The sequence below is a fragment of the Vicugna pacos genome, chromosome 20 (assembly GCF_048564905.1).
Source record: "Vicugna pacos chromosome 20, VicPac4, whole genome shotgun sequence".
Taxonomy (NCBI): domain Eukaryota; kingdom Metazoa; phylum Chordata; class Mammalia; order Artiodactyla; family Camelidae; genus Vicugna; species Vicugna pacos.
The window spans coordinates 39338443-39356615 of NC_133006.1; the positions used below are offsets into that span (position 1 = coordinate 39338443).

General features: G+C 45.7%; 1 protein-coding gene and 1 long non-coding RNA gene across 2 annotated transcripts in view; one reads left to right on the forward strand and one right to left on the reverse strand.

Annotated features, from left to right (window-relative positions):
* Positions 1-18173, reverse strand: part of BMP6 (bone morphogenetic protein 6) — a 131869-nt gene that overhangs the window by 15186 nt on the left and 98510 nt on the right. Inside the window, exon 2 of the mRNA XM_072945701.1 lies at positions 10840-11032. Within this exon, the coding sequence (XP_072801802.1) occupies positions 10840-11032 (193 nt within the window). The remainder of the gene's footprint in view (positions 1-10839; positions 11033-18173) is intronic.
* On the forward strand, positions 13344-15117 carry LOC140687822 (uncharacterized). Its single transcript, XR_012062432.1, has 2 exons — positions 13344-14509; positions 15024-15117. It is a non-coding gene; the product is annotated as an uncharacterized lncRNA (long non-coding RNA).

Here is an 18173-nt window from a genome sequence, read left to right on the forward strand (position 1 = left end):
CCAAGATGCGCAGCGCCTGCCCCTCCCCAGCCCCACCAAGCCCCTCCTCCCAAGCAGAAGGCCGTCTGTCTGGACCACCACTGACCCCCAGCCACACAGCCGGGGTGAGGAGCTTTCAGGAAGAATGACAGCCTCAAAGGAAGGACTTCGCTGGCCCCATGCTTCCAGGAACTCAGGGATTTAAGAGACACTCCTGAGAGCAAGTCACTGAAGCGTGGGTCTGGTGTGACCCACATTTGTTTACTTTTCTTCAGTGACACACGGCCTTGGTCGGCTGACTCTGTAGACGTGTCGTCTCAAACAAGATGCCCCTGAGTTTGCCACGTGAAAATAGGGGTTCCCTCCTCAATCCCCTTGGGCAGCGTCGGGGTCTGCTGCTCCCGTCCTCAGCACCTGTCGCTGCTGGAATCAGGCTCCCAGGGGTCTGGCCGACATGACTTTCCCTGATGGGACTGTTTGGACCTTCCTACTGAGAGACTGACACACTCAAGTTAATGTGTCCTGAGCGTAAATCCTGAAACAGGAGAGAGAGAGAGACAGTCCAAATGACTTTATTGTCAGTTTTGTTCTCCACCAACTCAGGGACCCCACGTTTCACGACAGATCTGGGCTCTGCCTTGAAGGATACAAGGATGCTATGCTCAGCGTCATCCCACTCGAGGGCTTGAGTCTCCTCACATTATGGGTGTCCCAGGCAAACAAAGCTCTTAGTAATTCCTGAGCCGAGGGAGATTTCTAGAAAATTTTCAAAAGTTCACCCTGGGGCTAGAGTTGACGGATCAGCAAACTGCTTCAAGACCGGGAGAACTGGTTCTCGGGGGCGAGGCCACCCCGTGCGGTCCCTCCCCGTCACACAGCCCCCGAGGCACCCGCCTGTGCCCCGTGGGGCGGTGCTCCGTCCGGCCGAGAGGCAGGACCAGAAGCAAAGGCAATGGGCCTTTCTCTTCTTCGCCCCGGAGAAGCATCCGAGCTCCTGCTGGCCCGGAGTCACCTTTCCTGACAAGTGGCTCCCAAGTGAGCTGACCACTGACCATTTCACTAGGGAAGTGCTCTTGATAAAGTGGCCTTTTTAAGTCTGAAGCAAGCAGATTTGTGAGATATTTGATAAGGGGAATCCATGATCCTGTTTCTTTATTTCCTCCTCACAGACTCCTTTGCCATTTCTGTGTCTGGACTTAACAGTAAATGGAGGCACAAGATAACTTTCATCTGCTGAGGAACCAAGTTTTCAAATAGAATGAAAGTTGAAGGCAATCATTTTAGAAAATTCGAGAGTAAGGCAAGGACATTACTTCTCTCTTATGCAATGTACTGTGCGTGCAGGATGACATCTAGACATTCAGCAACTAAAAAGACAGGGAAGAAACAGGGTATTTGAAAACCGAGCACTACAAGTCAGAGTAAACTGCTACACACACAGACACGCGGATTTGAGTGACGAGGGCGAATGAGCACTGTCACCATGTAATTAGCCAAGCTCCCGCTGAGCTCCTGCCACGGGAATTTACCCAGTTTGCACCTCATGGGCCAGCCTGGCATCAAGAGAAGTTTCAAATCTCAAAGGCATCTTAACTCCGCAAGGGACGGCTCACCTTCAACAGAACAATACACATGACTGTGCTGTCGGGATCGCAACACAGCTCTACCCTTACACCGGTGCTCATCCCGTGCCTGCTTTTCCACCTGTGAGCTGCTCGCAACCTCCAGAAGAGCCAAACACTGTCACCACCACCACTGGTTTACAGAGGAGGACACGGAGGCACAGGCGGGTTAAGCAACTTGCTCTCACTCATTCAGCCAGTGTGTGCAGAGCGGGGAATGGAACCCGGGCGGCTTGGCTCCAACGTGGCCCACGCACACGCTCTGCAATCACAGCAGAGGTCAGCCTGCATCAGAACCCCCGGAGGACTTGTTAACCACAGACTGCCAGGCCCACCCCGGAGTTTCAGGAGCAGGGCCTGAGTATTTGCATTTCTGATGGATTCCCAGGCAATGCTGGTCTGGGGACCACACTGAGAGCTGCTGACCTCCGGCACTCGCCTGCACTCTTTAAGGATGAGGAGAATGACCCCAGCTGGCTTTTTAGGCTCAAGGTTGAAAGCTGTCTGCTCTCAAGATATCTTGCTCCTCTCCCTAAAATAGTGCAAAGTCACGAAGGCTGCTGAAGGAAACATTTGGTTGTCTTAGGGAGTGGCCTTACCCTCAAGGAGTTACTGAGTTAGACCAATAATCAGAATTCCAGGCAAGGTCAAGTCCAAAGCAGCAGCATTATTAGGACTGCTTCTGTGCATTGCTTCTGTGCGTCTAAGACAGGGAGAGGCGGGGAAGGAGGAGGATGACTTAATACAAATCCACGGCTACGTAACCGGTCTTCTTTGACCACAGAAACACAGCAGCCCCCCCTCCCACGCACTGGGGGAGGCAGCACAGACCGGACGAGGGTTCTGCCGCCTTTTAAACATGTCCTACACAAATCTTCTCAGTTTTAGTTCTTATCACCAACCTTCTACTTCCATGTCCTTGTCCAAATAAAAGCAGTAAAAATACTGTTAATTTGTGATTGTAAAAAAAAAAAAAAAAAGGCAAGATAATCTGAACCATTATCACGGCTTGCCCCCCACCAGGTCAGACATGCAGGCAGCCGAAGCAGCCCCTTCCTGAGAATGAATGTTACAGAAGGCGTCGTGTCCGGAAATAAAAATTGACTTTCTTTTCTCTCCCCTGTTCACCACGTACACAAACAGTTCCCCAACGTTTCCCCCTCCCCCGACACCCTGACGACCCCTCTCCAAAATTCAGCATTCAAGTGTTAGCCATTCTTCACGGTAATGTTAATTTCTAACGTCCTCATCTACACTGTGCCTTTGCAAAGAACAGAAGGTAGGTAGGTTGAGGAAGAAGGTTTGGGAGCTTCTCGAATTTTTTTTTTTAACTTCCGGTAGATCATTCTAAGTATACGAAGTATGGTCTTGAGGAAGAAGATGAAACTAACTAGTTACATAACCAGAGCTGTGGGTCCGTTACATGATCCCCTTTCCAGGGGCAAAGGTACAAATGCTGAAAAGTTCAGTGCTTGCCCGAGGCCCCCTCTGAGCGTGCCAGAGATTATCAAGTCAGCAGTAAGATTTCAGGAGTCCCTGAGGATCGGACCTGTGAAAGCTAGAGGCAGAAAGAGAAACAGGTGTGGCCGGGCACAGTGATAAAAGGCTTTGATTTTTCCTCTGTCTAACCTGCAGTAGGGCTCTCCCCTCCTGGCTTTCTCAAATTTGCCTTCTCTTCATAAAAGAACACAGTCTCAGGTATCTCACTCTCAAGTCAGGGCAGATAAGAGTTCACGTCACTTCGCTTCAGTCGGCAGCACTGAAAATCCAACAGATTTCATGGAGCCGTCAGTCTATGAGAATCAGCCTACGGACAATGTTTTTCTAAGAAAACTACTCTCCTAGATTCTGAAGCTGGCTCAACTACTGCGTTCAGGTATTGTTTCCAGAACTATGCCGTTTGGTTAATGAATCAAACATCAGCCGCTGTGGGGGTTCATGATAAAGATTTCCAAATAGAAATAATACAAATATGACACTTCAGAAACATATGCTTCTGGCTATGATGTATCTGTCAAACTAACACCCCTACTAAGAGCAACTGAAGACAAACCTGTCTGAAGCCATCTCAGAGCAACCAGGAAAGGCGACACTTGGTGGGTCAAGATCTCAGAGCGAAGAGAAATGCATTGTGGTGAGCCCTGTATTGGCTGTTACCTGTTTATTTCAGGGCATTTGTTAACTCCTAGCCTGATGTAAGGCTGTCAAACAGAAAGGAGAAGCAGCCTAGAGCCTGGAGCAATAGTGCTGGTGGGGAACAAAAACTGGGGCTTCGGGACGTTACGACTTGAAGGGCTGAGGTCCCAGAGGAAAGGGACTGCCTAGAAGTGAGCTCACGAAAGTGATCTCAGAGAAGTCTGGGGTCACTTCCTCTAGGACCTTGGCTCTTCAAGTCCTGGCTGCCGTGGACTCAAATATTTCCATCTGAGATATTTGCCAGATACTAGGCTGTGTTTGCATGGAATAAGAAGCTGAGAAAACAAACAGAAGGAAACCACGTAGAGGATGAAAGCAAAGCGGAGTTTCTGGCAGCCTCTCAGCGCTGGGGAGGTAAGAGTCGCGGTTCAGAGCCCACCAAGGAAGAGGACTTGCGGCGAGCAACCTGGACCTTCAGCTGAGACCCCTGAGAAGTACACTGCAGGAGGAAGGGAAAGCCAGAAGCAGGGAAACCTGCACACACCCTGAAAGCCAGCCCCATTTGGAACAAAAGAGCCAGACGACCTGTATTTTGTCTGCTTCCTGGAAGAAAATGAAATCCAGTCCAGAAGGAGGATCACGGCACCTAGAACTGTTCTTCAAAGATAATGTCTAGAATCTGGTTACAAAAAATAATCAGGCAGACCAGGAAATAAACCCAAATGAGGAAGGATCAAGGGGACGAACAGATAGTGGAAACAGACCCACAGGTGATCCAGATAATAGTTTTCAGACATGATCTTAGACTCCAGCCTTACAGAAAAAGGATAGTTAAGTCACAAGCAAGATTTGTTCCAGAGATGTGAGGTTGGTTTAACACTTGAAAATCATTTAATGTGGTGTCTCACATTAACACTGTGAAAGAGGAAGAATCACTTATAGACACCCCTCAGTATCCATGGGGGATCGGCTCCAGGACCCTGTGTGGATACCAAAACTTGCATAAGTTCAAGTCCCTTATATAAACTCATGTAGTATTTGCATATAACCTACCCATAGCCTCTTGTATATTCAAAATCACCCCTAAATTACTTATCATACCTAATGCAATGTAAATGCTATGTAAATAGTTGTTAGCACACAGCAAATTCAAGTTTTGGGGACTTCCTGGAATTTTTTTCTTCAAATATTTTGATCTGTGGTTGGTTGACTCCCCAGATGCAGAACATGAAGATCTAAGGGGCCAACTGTAATTAACCCCAAAACTAAGAAAAAAATTGATAAAATTCACATCAATTTCTAATTAAAAAAAAATACTCATCGCAAACTAAAAATGGTGGAGGATTCCCTTAATCTAAGAAACACTCTACAAAAACATTTATAGCAAACATTATCCTTAATGGTGAAATGTTAAATGTTTACCCCCTTAAATGAGAAATCTGTCAGGGATTTCCAATCTGAGATTAGAAATCTAACAGAAATTTGAATGGAATTCAACATTGTACTGGATGTTCTGCCAGCACAATAAAACAAGAAAAAGACAAGCAAAAACATAAGAATTACAAAGGAAAAAAATTAAAATGATATTTACCAATGACATGATTATATTCATGGAAATTCCAAAATCCTTCACAGAAAAGTGATTAGAATTAATATGTAAATTTGCAAGGTTGCTAGACATAAGATCAATATATAAAAATCAACTGTATTTCTATATGTGGGCAAAAAGCAATTAGACACTGGAATTTGTAAAAGCTAATAATACCAAAAACCTCAATACCTGGAATAATTCTAAGAAAAATATTCAGGATACCAAAAAATGTAAAATATTATTGAGAGAAATTAAAGAAAGCCTAGATAAACATATTCCTGGACTGGAACCCTCAGATTACTAAGAGTCAGTTCTTCCCAAATTGAGCTCTAAATTTTAATGACATTCCAATCAGAAGCCCAACAAGTTTCTTTTGTGGAAATTGAAATGCTGATTTTACAATATATTTGGGGACGCAAAGGGCCATAAATAGCCAAGAAAATCTTGAAGAACGAATCTGGAGAACTCACACACCAGAGATCAAGTCTTCTTACAAAGGTAAAAGAATTAAAAGTATAATAAGGTGGTGCAAGAAGAGAAAAACCAACCCATGGAACAAAATAAAGATCTCAGAAACAGACCCACGCATATGTGGTCACCTGAATTATGACAAAAATGCCACTGATGTGCACGGAAAAAGGATAGTATTTTTAATAAACGGTGCTGGGTTAATTAGGTTTTTCTATTCTTACACAGCTAAGCTGTCTCATTTATTTCTGTAGCTCAGCTATGATCTGAAATAGCCACAGTACCCAGAACTCTATAGTTCAGCTCATTCCATTGACCTAAACACTTCCCTATGCCACTGCCTCTTGGGCATCCAACCACGACTCAGATGTGTCCAGACTTGGATTTGTCCCCGCCCTGTGCCCTGACTTAACCCTGTGTTCCCCATCTCTGTGAATGGTGCAGAGCAGTGCATCAAAGTAAAGGTTCTGAAAACTCTGTTTTTGTTCAACAGTTATTTTTCTCTCCTGGGACAATTATATTCTATCTTTAGGTCAGAATTGATGAACTTCGTCACACATTTAGTTTAAACGATAATTCAGTCTGGGATTCTCCCTGGGTACTCTACAGTCATGGCCTCTGGTTGGCGTCAAGGAAGTCTTTCTCAGTTTCAAAAACCAACTCTCGGGCAGCACTGCCCTGTTCCACTGACTCAGAGATGCATGTTTTCACACCCTAAGGATTCTGAACTTAAGATGAAATATATGACAAACTTAAAAAAAATCACAAAAAAACCACTTTGTGTGCAAGCAGAGGAGTCAGCTGTGACATTGCTTATCCCAGGAGGAACTGAATTTGAAATTTGGTAATTCTCACTTTCAATGCCTTCTAGAAGACTGCACCGTGTGTGTAAATTGTCACATACTCGGAAGACAGACTTTCACTGCTAAGCAACACAACTGCCAAAACGTACAGAGGAGAACATGGAATTTCAAAACTGGCAGGGGCAGGTGTGGCCAATTCACGTACCCAACAAAACCATCTTCCAGACACTGAAGAAAACCTCTGGCTAGCTTTCAGGGGATGCTCTTTGACTTTGACTTCTAGGTATACAAAACTGAATTAAGAAGAGTCAAAGAATGTCTTTAACCAAATAGGAAATGTAGGTGCAAATAATATTCTTTAAAGGCCCCCAAGCTGCACTGTTAATAGAAAGGTGCTATGAAATCAAAGAGCGTGAGTTCAGGTTATGAAGAGCGACATGCTACCACCACACGGCTACACATGACAACCGAAGGTTGACAGTTATTCAGGCCGGCCTTAACCCTCCAAGTATGAGGACAGCTTAGTGTGCACGAGATATAGGAGAAAATGGCCAAGTACGCGGACAAAGACACCACACGTGACTAAGTATAAGTCCTTTTGCATCATTTGTTTCTAGTCTTTCTTCTCCTCCACACCTCTCCCCTAGAAAAGCTGCTAACAGAGCAGTGGTGGGCCAACGGATCAACGAAGGTTTGCAGAGGTTTCCCACTGAAAGGCCTCGAAAGCCGAAGTAGCAGGGCCTGAATTCCAGTGGACACATTTTCACCCCCAACAGAGGTCTCTTGTATGCTATCCAAATAGAAGCATCCTCAAGCTGTCCGCATCCACGCTAAGGTGAGGGAGATGGAAGGTGGGTCTCTTCCTGGCACTTGACCTTCCTCTTGGGACTGTCCCCATGTCATCGGGGTGACTTTTGGGAAACACAGCAGACAACAGTTTAGGCATAATATGGAGTCAGCAAAACCCATTTGTGCCCCATTTCATCCTCTAAGAGGCAACCTGCCTGCGCAACCATTTGATGGGGTCAGGGCTGAATCCTCATGAGGGAACACGTGGGAAGGTGTTTCCCAAACTCTAAGCTCTCCAGAAATGCCAGTTTCCACCAGCATCATCATCAAAACATCGCAATTTATAACACCAGCTATTAACACCAAACTCATCTTAAAAGATCAACACTACAGCGTACTACAGAGTAAATTTAAAACTCGACTGCAAAGGGCACCTGTGCTGATCTGCTGGGGTCGTGCCCAAGGAGGGGTTGCTGGTCCCATTCCTCCCTCTACGAGCTGGTCCAGATCTTTTCAGGACATAGATTCTATCCCAGAGCTTTTTCTCAGGTTTTGACTAATGTACCAAATATTTCCCTATTCTTACCCAAAGCACCATCTGTTCAAGCCATCACTTTTTTGAACTTACCTGGTCCAATGATTTCTTATTACTCAGAGGAATCGGTGTCTGCAAAGTTCACAGCAATGGCCTATCTTCCAAGAATCTTTTCTGACCCTCCCCGCGTTGGGCTTCCTGGCCGCCTTTTACACCAAGAGGCCCAGCACAGAATTTCTTCTGCCTCAGCTGAGTGCATGACTCAGCATGGGAAAACCTGTCTTTTTTTTTTTTTTTCTTTTTCAAGGAGGCCAACTCTTTTGCAAGACCCACATTTGTTAAGTCAGTCCATCAAATACCACAAATTTCACTTATACTCGGGTTAGACAAATACAATTCTTCACACGCATTGGGGGATCCGTCTCAGCCAAGACACCCCAACACAATACAGACGGGGAGACGGAACCTTCCCCAGAAGGGGCCCCGCAGCCCGACATAGAGGCCCCTGGCAGCACGTGAGCAGACCGCAGGCAGCCTGGGCACCGGGCCACCGATAAGCAAAGAAAATCTCCTCCTGGCCAACCTGGAACTCTTCAAAAGCACGACAGTCTCTCAATTCTCCCAGTATTTCTGCTTCCCTCCGCACAGAAAGGAAACACATCCAATCGCCAAATACGCCCAGCCTAGAAGGCAGGGCGACCACAGCTCTGCTTCGACAGAGTCATCAAAGGTTGGGACCGTTTGGGAGTTTGCTTTCCAAGTGCGCTGCTGGCCCGGAGGAGGCATGACGCCACCAACTTGAGCCCAAGGCAGCTGTGCATTTTTGGCTGGAGTTCAATATAAACCTTACAAACGTCTGCTAGCTCTCCTCTCTCTCTCTCTCTCTCTCTCTAAATAATAATAATTTTGAAAAAAATTCCATAGTCACAAAACCTCCAATCCAGTGTTTTCACTGTAACGCTTTTCCTGCACCACAGAGAAAACCATGTATTCCAGAAAAATACCCTCCAGCAGGAGGTGATTCCTGCCGGAGGAAGGTGGGGGTGTCATTAGGCAGATTGAAAGTCAGCAGCTGAAGCGGTTCCAAGGAACCACTGAACACCAACGCTCTCTGAAACAGCGAAAGCAATGAAGATCCAGCAACCAATAATTTATTGTTCGAAACAGGACCTTAACAGTTAAGTCGCTGAACATGCTTTGATTGAGGAGTGAAAGCCAGACAGCGGGACACTTCCCTGCCATTCTGAGAGCGGGGTCTGTTATAAAGATACCACAGCGGCTGGATTTCACTGATTATTTAACTGCCCCAGCTAAGCACTCATGTACAATCATCCGTGTGAGTGTCCCAGTCCAAGGAGTGACCCCAGAGCCCGGCTTGGCCCTCCTTCTCTCTTTCCCTCATTACAGACATGAGCGTGCCTCAGAGCCCGATGTTGGCAGTGTGCTCAAAACAAGCCTTTGATGGGGCAAGTCAACGTGGGTTGTTATTTTAGCGCGTGTATTTGTGACAGACCTGTAAACAGATCCGTCAGCGGAGGAGAAACCAAACTCATTCCTTTGGACCTTCTTGCTCCAAACTTTTGGACCTTCTTGGGAAGTCCATAGATTTCCAGGACCAAAAGCAAGAATCTGAACTTGGTGTATAAGACCAAAGCTAACAGAATCCACAAATGCAGGGCTTCCTGCCCCCTGCATCTTCTTCCTTTAACTGTATCTTCATATTTACCCTACGGTCAGCAGGCTGTCATCTCCGGGCCGAGTCCCCACCTCCGGCCCAGGAGGACCACGGGCCGCGCTCACCAGCCTTGGCTGCAGGTGCTCCGGCCTGGCTGAGCCGCTCACCTGCTCCCTGACACTCAGCAAGTTCAAGGCCCTGAGCTTGTTTTCTGGGTGCAGCAGGACGGAACCCACCGCTGCGATACTTCACCCCTCAGCCTTTCCAGGCCTCTAACGGTCACTCCGTGGAAGCTTCTCTTTCTTTGCTAGGCGGCCCCAGGGACACACTTCCCCGTTGTTCTTTGTAAAATGGTGTGGCCTCATTTCAGGAACGAGAAGAATACAGACACAGAGAAAAAAGTCCCTGGTTTCCTCAAGTCCACGTGATAAAAATACCTTTGAACTTATCTACGGAACAGAACAGACTCACAGACATAGACAGCAAACTTACGGTTACCAGGGAAGAGAGGGGGTGGGAGGGGATAAACTGGGAACTCGAAATTTGCACCTCGAGGGGAGTGATGGAGATGTTTGCTATCCCGATTGTGGTGGTGCTTTCATGGGTGTAGACATCTATCAAAATTCATCAAAGTGTATATGTGAAATATGTGTAGTTTACTGTACAGGAATCATACCACATTAAAGGTGTTAAAAAGAGCACAAAAAAAAGAAATCATGCTGCCTTTTCAAATACATATATTAAAAAAAAGAATACCTTTGAGACACACACATACACAAACACACTCACTCAAAGACGTATCATATGTGTGTGTGTTGTGCACACAAACACAGAGCCATCTATTGACTCGGATCGGTAGCATTTAGAACCATCCTCATGTAATTTTCAGACGTGAATTTATGTTAGTCACTCTCACCGACATTCAAAGCAGAGACTAAACGCTAGTGGGGCACATACTAACCCCAGTAAGTCATGTGTTCTCTGATCACAAAGGGTGCTTAGTAAATTCCACTCACTGGCTTGCTTCGGAGAAGAAAGCTGTTTGGAAAATCTTCAACTGACTAGCAAAAAAGAAGTCTGCTTGCTGGCTCCGCGCCACCACCGGTGACACATCCCTGCGCGCGCTGGGGCGCCGCCGCTGAACTCCAAGCCACCTTCCACAGACATACTCGGGGTGATGGGACCACAGGGAGGGAAACGGGGGCCAGCCCCACCCTCTGGGGTGCCTCGAGCCTTCATACCTGTGCTGATGCTCCTGCAAGACTTGATAAATGCTGATAAGAAAAGTTTGGTTTTTAAAACTGCCCACAACACAGTCCTTGAAGACTCGGAACTCTGCCGCCGTCACCGCCTCACCCTCAGGAATCTGGGATAGGTTGAACTTGAACTCTTTGTGGTGCCGCTGGCGAGGGGAGAACTCCTGGTCGTACTCCACTATAGGATCAAACAAGAGAGAGTGACAGCTGTCGTTACTCGGCCAAGTGCCACAGGCTCACCTCCAGAAAGCTCCCCCGTTTTACTTCAGAAGCGGGTTACCGGTTACCGCGGGCTTGTTCGAGGGACCAGGGTGGGGAGGGTGAGGAAAGGACCGCTGGCGAGGCTGTCAGACGGGCTGAGATGAAAATCCTTCATTTTACCCAAGGCTTAAATAAAATTCTTAGATTCCACGGAAAGACTTTAAATACTGAGTTTAACCAAGGTGCATGAAAGCAAGTTATTGAAACTCTTGGCTTCAGGTCTCCCCACCTGCACGGATGGGATGAAGAGGGCTTCACGGGGAAGCTGTCAGAATTCAGGAAACGGTGACTGAGAACGCCTGTCCTGGCCCCGTGGTCCCTGCCCAGCCCCCCTTCCTTCCTGAGGCTCTGCCCCCAGGCTGGTTCATTCTCTTGTTTTCAAGAGATTGACAAGACCAAGGAGAGCCCTGAGCTGACCTTCACGGGGGTCCTGGTGGTGGCGGAGAGGGGTGGGCAGTGCATTCTGCCTGGGCCTCAGGCCCCAAGGGCCCACATGCTTTGCCTCATGTCCAGTGGAAATTTTTGCTCAGGGGTTCAGTGGAAAGCTTCGTAGAAGATCTTGCTCTAAAGTCCACTGGAAGAAACTGAGGGCTGAATGACTCTGAGCGGAGGACCCTCTGTTGCTGTGAAGCTTCCATTTAATCTGCATGTGGAACCCAAGCCTGAGGCCAGAGATGCAGAAAGAATTCACCAACAGGATAATCTGCTATTTTTGAATGCTTTTTTAAAAACTGGGAAAGGACTGCATCTAAAAGGTGTTTTTCTTTTTAAATGAAATCTTTTCCTTGCTTAAAGGCAAATTATGGAAAACCCCAACTGCTGTTGATCATGCTTCAGTCATTTATCAGAGGGCTGGATCCAGCTCAGTGTGAGAGAGACGCTATCAACCTCGGATGCTTAACTCTCATCCTTGTAAACGGGGAAAGGAGCGCCTGGCTTCCCACCACAGGTCCTCTCTCCCCAGAGCTCAGAAGCCCGTCTGCCCTACAGTTTCTAGGAGTTTTTTCCTTAGTGGCAACCACAGTGAAATCTCATGAGCAAATGAATCCTTGATGCTGAGTTTTTCTGGGACTTGTGGGCAGAGAAAAAAAAAATCAAGATATTTGCCACCTCCAACTGCCCACTTTCTCCCCCATGTGCTGTTTTCCATAATCACCAGAGAAAAGCTTTGCAGATTTAGCTTCTTTTGAAAAAGAAAAAAAAAGCCAATAACTCTTTATAAGAACTTGAGACCTCAATGGCATTGCGGAAGCTCGGGAGAGTTAAGCCCTCCATCCGTCCGAGGTTTTAAACAAAGAATTTCTGAAACTGCCATGTGACCAGGCAACAAATCTTTTAGATTCCAGTTATCCCTTTTGCGGGGGAGTTGCTGGGGAGAGGGGCAAAGAATAAGCTTTGGCTTGTGGAAGAGCTTGAATGTAAGTGAAAAAAAAAAAAAAGAAAGTCCAGCCAGAAAGTAAACTATGGTTCAGTCCCAAGAAGAGAACAGGTTTTTTAATTAGTGGCCAAGCATGAAAAGCAAGATTGTTGGGGAGTTCACCCAAGGACACCCACACATGAGGGTGGATTGCTTTTCTCTAAAACTGATCTGCCTTCAAGTTTGATATGTTATCATCAGTGGTTAAAAAGTGAATTAAATCTGATTTCCCAAACAGACTTTCTGAAAAATAGTCACAAAGCTTCCCTAGAGGGCCTTTTGGGTGCTGAAATTTTAATCATAAGTGAAAGCATAGTCTCAAGATTCTTTTGAAAGAATGCCTAAGAATTCCTCAGAGAAGCCTTGCCATCGTCCTCAACAGGAGCCACCGTTAGGAAGAAAAAATATGGATGCAAAGCAAGATATAAAACAGTGACGTAAGACTTTTCAATTATAAGGAATAAGAAAGGGGCAGACATTTCAATAAGTGAGAAGTATGTTCACTAGTCTCTGGAGGGGCGCGCCCACCCCAATAAGCCACAGCTCCCGTGCTCGCACCCTAGGGCGGTCCCTCTGCCTTGGGCTGGCCCTGTGAACTCTGGAATAAGAGGAGGCAGCAGCAGCGCCGAGTGCCCTGCGAGGCTGGGCCGTAAGCTTTCAGCTCCCTTCCACTGCTTCTTGGGATGCGAGTCTGGGGGAAAGACGGCTGCCATGTAAGAATCCAGCTACCCCGGAACCTCTGTGCTGTGAAAAGTCCATGGTAACCATGTAGAGAGGTGCTGTGGTTAGCACACAGAGGGGGAAGGAAGGAGTCAGGGACGGAGGGGAATGGCCAGTCAGTCTCCAGCCACCTCAGCCGAGGCACCAGACATGCGATGAAGACGCCAGCGGGGATGTCCCGCCCAGGGCGATGACACCGACCTCAGCTCCCAGCTGAGGGCAGTCGCGTGAGAGCCCTTGCGTGGGAACCGAGACTCGGCTGAACCTAGCCATTTCCCAAGACTGTGAGAGGGAGTAACAGTACACGGCTGTTTGAAGCCACTATGTGTTGGGTGATTTGTTACCCGGTAACCGGCAACTCACCCAAGAAGAGGAGGGAGGGCCGGAGAGGACGAGAGAGGGAGAGGAAGAGAGAAGAGGAGCCTGACCTTGCCGGGAAGGGGAGAAACATGCAGTTCTTAAGGATAAGGGATTTTGAAATCCTGGGAGGCGACATGTATGACTAAGGAAGAATCCTGGCAAACGCTCACAGACAGATGTGAAGAGAGAGAGAAAGAACCTAAAAATGAGAAACTAGCAGTGTAGTTCAGAGCCCGCATTTTACTACAGTGTGAATTAGAACTCAGTGCCTTATTTGTGACTTTCCCCCATTCTCCTCCACCGAATCTCGGAGCACGCTAACCTGTCTTCTGCTTTGCCTTCATCCTTCTGGGGGAAGATTCACGGTCTTCTCAGCCCCCATGAGTCTCGGATTGCTACCCACCTCGTTTTAAGCTCTCCCACCTAAAGCCTTTATCACCTCCTGAACCTCTCATGATGTCTCTAGGGAGGCAGGAATGTGTGCACTGGAAGACCACAACAGTCAAATAGTCGTGTTTCCAGTGAGCTTAGCAGTCCCCTTGCAAGCTCTGTGAACTGGGCTCCTTAAACATCAGGCAGTTCAAGAAATACGAGAGAGGACTGAGTTCTGAATCCAGTGCTCAGTACCAATCCTGCAGCCCCTGCACTTGGCTTCTCAAAGCTGGTGCCACATGTGCAATACATATAAGTAGCAGCCAGGAGTGTGGACGATGTGCTTAAAGCTGCCAAAATGGTTTTGAATTCCAGCTCCGCCTTCTCTTATTTAGGTGACGCTGTGCAAGGTATTAGTCAGTTTCAGTTACCTGTTAGGTGGGAATAACAACATTTGTGAAGATTAAGTGAGACCATCTGTACAGAACAGTCCACGGTAGAGTGAGTGTGCAGTTCACGTTAGTTGTAAGTATCATTAGCTGATATTTGAGAATCTAGCTTCTCTGGGTGGAGAGTGTGTGTTTGCCGAGTTTTTCAGATTTACTCACAAGTCTTTCGAGACAGCTGCTGAACGCCTCCTCTATAAAAGCTCTTTAAATGGGAGAGACGCATTCTGCAGAAAGGGCAGCAAGTGACACCACTGTCATGTCACCAGCCCCGGGGCTTGGCTCCTGGATACAGTGCTGTGTTCTCTGAGGCAGGAATTCCTAGAATTTTTTATTTCAAGGACCAGTGAAAACATTTTTTTAACAGTAATGACCTCACCCAAGGGCATTGACTGTGTCCGTTTGCCACTTGTAAGGACAATAAAACAAATAAGGCAACAGACTGCACCCTTTGAACTCGGTGGTTTTATTTTTAAAGGTCCTTTGAACAGCAAATCAAGTAGGAAGGACATAACCGAAGGATAGACACAAATCCTTGAGGTTGAATCCGTTTAGTCTTATAAAACTCACTCTGTTCTCTCTCTCTGCCTCAGACTTTACCAGTGGAAATTTCAGACCAGCACCAGACCTCTGGCCAACAGGCAGGAGCCACAGCCCTGAGGAATAAACGTTACTGGGTTAAGATCATACGTGTAAATTATATAATAGTATACGTACAAAAAGATATAGGTGACTTATGGAGGAAATTAAGCATAATAATAAAGCACCAAGGGGCCAGCACCAAACTTAAAAACTGGAATGTGACCCATAGCTCCACGGAGCACCCTCCACCTCCACCCAAAAGCGGCCTCCTGTGATGAGGTGTCTGGTACTCCCCTGCTTTTTAAAAACAAGAGTTCTACTCCGTATGTGTTATCGCTAAGTCGTAGAGGGTTTTTCTCATTCTAATTCTGTTTATTTGTGATTCGCTTTTTCTTGATTCATCGTGCTGAAGGTCATTTTCTTTTTATTTCTCACTACTGCTTAATGTGATTGTAATAAAGATATTTTAATATAGGCATTTTCTATCATCCCATAAAGTATGAATTATATCAATTACAGTTGCCTAGAGAAAAAAAAGACACCGCCTACTTCAAATGCAAATATAAAAGAGAGAAGAAAGGAGGGACAAGAATAGAACAATCTCAATATATTTAAGAGTTAGTCACATATTCATTATTTTCTCAATAACTGAACTCACTCAGTGGTTCATTCAGTGCAGCTCAGAGAAGGGGATTACAGTTGACCCTTGAACAACTTGGGGGTCAATCTTTCACATCCTCAGTTCCTCCAAATCCATGGATTCAACCACCCATGGACCATGTGGTACTGTAATATCTAATATTGAAAAAATATTCCCCAAGAAGTGGACCCACGTTGTTCAAGGGTCAACTGTACATTCAGTCCACAATAAATTCTACATTTTCCAAATGTAAAATGCTTCCACTTACAGACCAAACTTGAAAAGCTTGAAACCCTTTCTTAAAAAAGTTACCATTCCACTGACAAGTGTAAATACTTTTTCATGGTAAAGTTTATTTAATTTTAGGCAACACAGAAAGTTCTGGCTAGTTTTCCAAGTGTTGTAACAATGGTGGCCTTTTGACTTTTGTGTTGCAAGGGTGCAACCTTAACCAGTAATAGAGACTCTGAGCTGAACTCCCAACTCACTTTTTAACCACCGTCAGATGACTCTTTACCTGCCAGGGTTCACCAAATATTTCGAAATATTCACATTAATGTTCTGTGAGAGCCACAAATATCAAGAAGAATCTATTTTCCTGGCTGCCATGCTCTAAATGACTTTTTTCCCCCAAACTTTACTTTTTATTTTAAATAATTATAGATCCACATGTGGTTGCAAAAATAGGATAGATTTAAAAAAAAAAGTAGGGGGGAGGGTATAGCTCAGTGGTAGAGCACATGCTTAACATGCATGAGGTCATGGGTTCATGCCACAGTGCCTCCATTAAATAAAAAAATTATAATAATAAACAAGTAAACCTAATTACCTCCCTACCCAATTTTTTTTTTTTAAAGCAGAGTGGTCCTGTGCAACATCTTATATAACTGCAGGGCAGCAGCAAAACCAGAAAACTGACACTGGCATTAGTACCTTAATAACATGGCAGGCTCTTCTCTGATCCCAGCAGTTTTTACGTGCACTCCTTTGGGTATATATGTATATGATTCTACAGTATTTGATCACATGTGAAGATTTCTATAACCACAACCACAATCCAGATACAGAACTGTCCAGTCACCACAAAGGAACTCCCTCAGGCTCCCCTTCCATTCCCAATGACGTTTAAAGACCAGACTCAGCCCGGATCCTATAAAGAGCTTTGGGACCAATAATAAGTGCCTACGTGTCGTCATTAGTCATAAGGGTTAACCACGTCATTATTGCTGTTGTGAAAACCTCACCTTAGAACCTTTGTTCATAGCCCCATACAGGTGTTGACATCACCGTCGGCTCAGTAGCCACCACCACATGGGCCTTACCGCTAAGGGACCGAGCTAGAGTGGGACAGGGCGTGGACCTCAGCCAACACGAGCACGCGCTCAGTGCTGAAGCCAGCAAGCGTGCGCCACGAGGAGAGGCTTCAACCCAATCGGGGCCGCCTTGACGGAGTCTCGCTGATATCAAAGAAGCCCCATTTTTGCCTGCTTCCAAGGACTGCTATAAAGAAGCGATCAGACTACGTTCAGTAACACCAACATACACAACATACATTTTTTTCTGCAAATAAGAAAAGTTGAACAGGTTCTTCAGTCAAAAATGCCTAAAGAGAAAATTCAAGACTCTCCCACACCCTTTTTTTTAAGTTGAAATGTAGTTGATTTACAATATTAGTTTCATGTGTACAGCAAGGCAATTCAGTTATACATATACATACATTTTTTCAGATTCTTTTCCATTATATATTATAAGGAATTGAATAGAGTTCTCTGTGCTGTACAGTAGGTCCTCATTGTTTACCTATTTTATATATAGTAGCATATCTGTTAATCCCAAACTCCTAATTTATCCCTTCCCTGCCCTTTCCCCTTTGGTAACTATAAATTTGTTTTCTATGTCTGTGAGTCTATCTTTGATTTGTAAGTAAAATTTGTATCATTTTTTTAAGATTCCACATATAAGTGGTAACATATGATATTTGTTTTTCTTTGTCAGACTTTCTTCACTTAATATGATAATCTCTAGGTCGATCCATGTTGCTGCAAATGGCATTATTTCATTCATTTTTATGGCTGAGTAGTATTCCATTGTCTATATATACCACATCTTTATCCAGTCATCTGTTGGTGGACATTTAGGTTGTTTCCATGTCTTAGCTATTGTAAACAGGGCTGCTGTGAACACTGGGGTTCATGACACACCTCTGATTCTGACTGCACAGAAATATTGGGTGAAATGTACTGTGACTGAGAGGAGAAATCAAAGTCTATATTCATTGTGTCAGACTAATCATGTCTTTTTTGATGACTTGGTTTCTCTGGTTGCTTCTGCGTCCTCGTCCTTGGTGTGCTGCAGCTTCACGACAACACACCGAGCTGTGTGTTTCCTTTTGTTTATTCCACTCGGATTACAGTGGCCTTTGTGTGTCTGTGGTTCTCTACCTCCCATCAGTTCTGACAAAAGTCTTAGCCATTAGCTCATCAAAGATGGTCTCTCCTGCATTAACTTCCGTTTCCTTTGA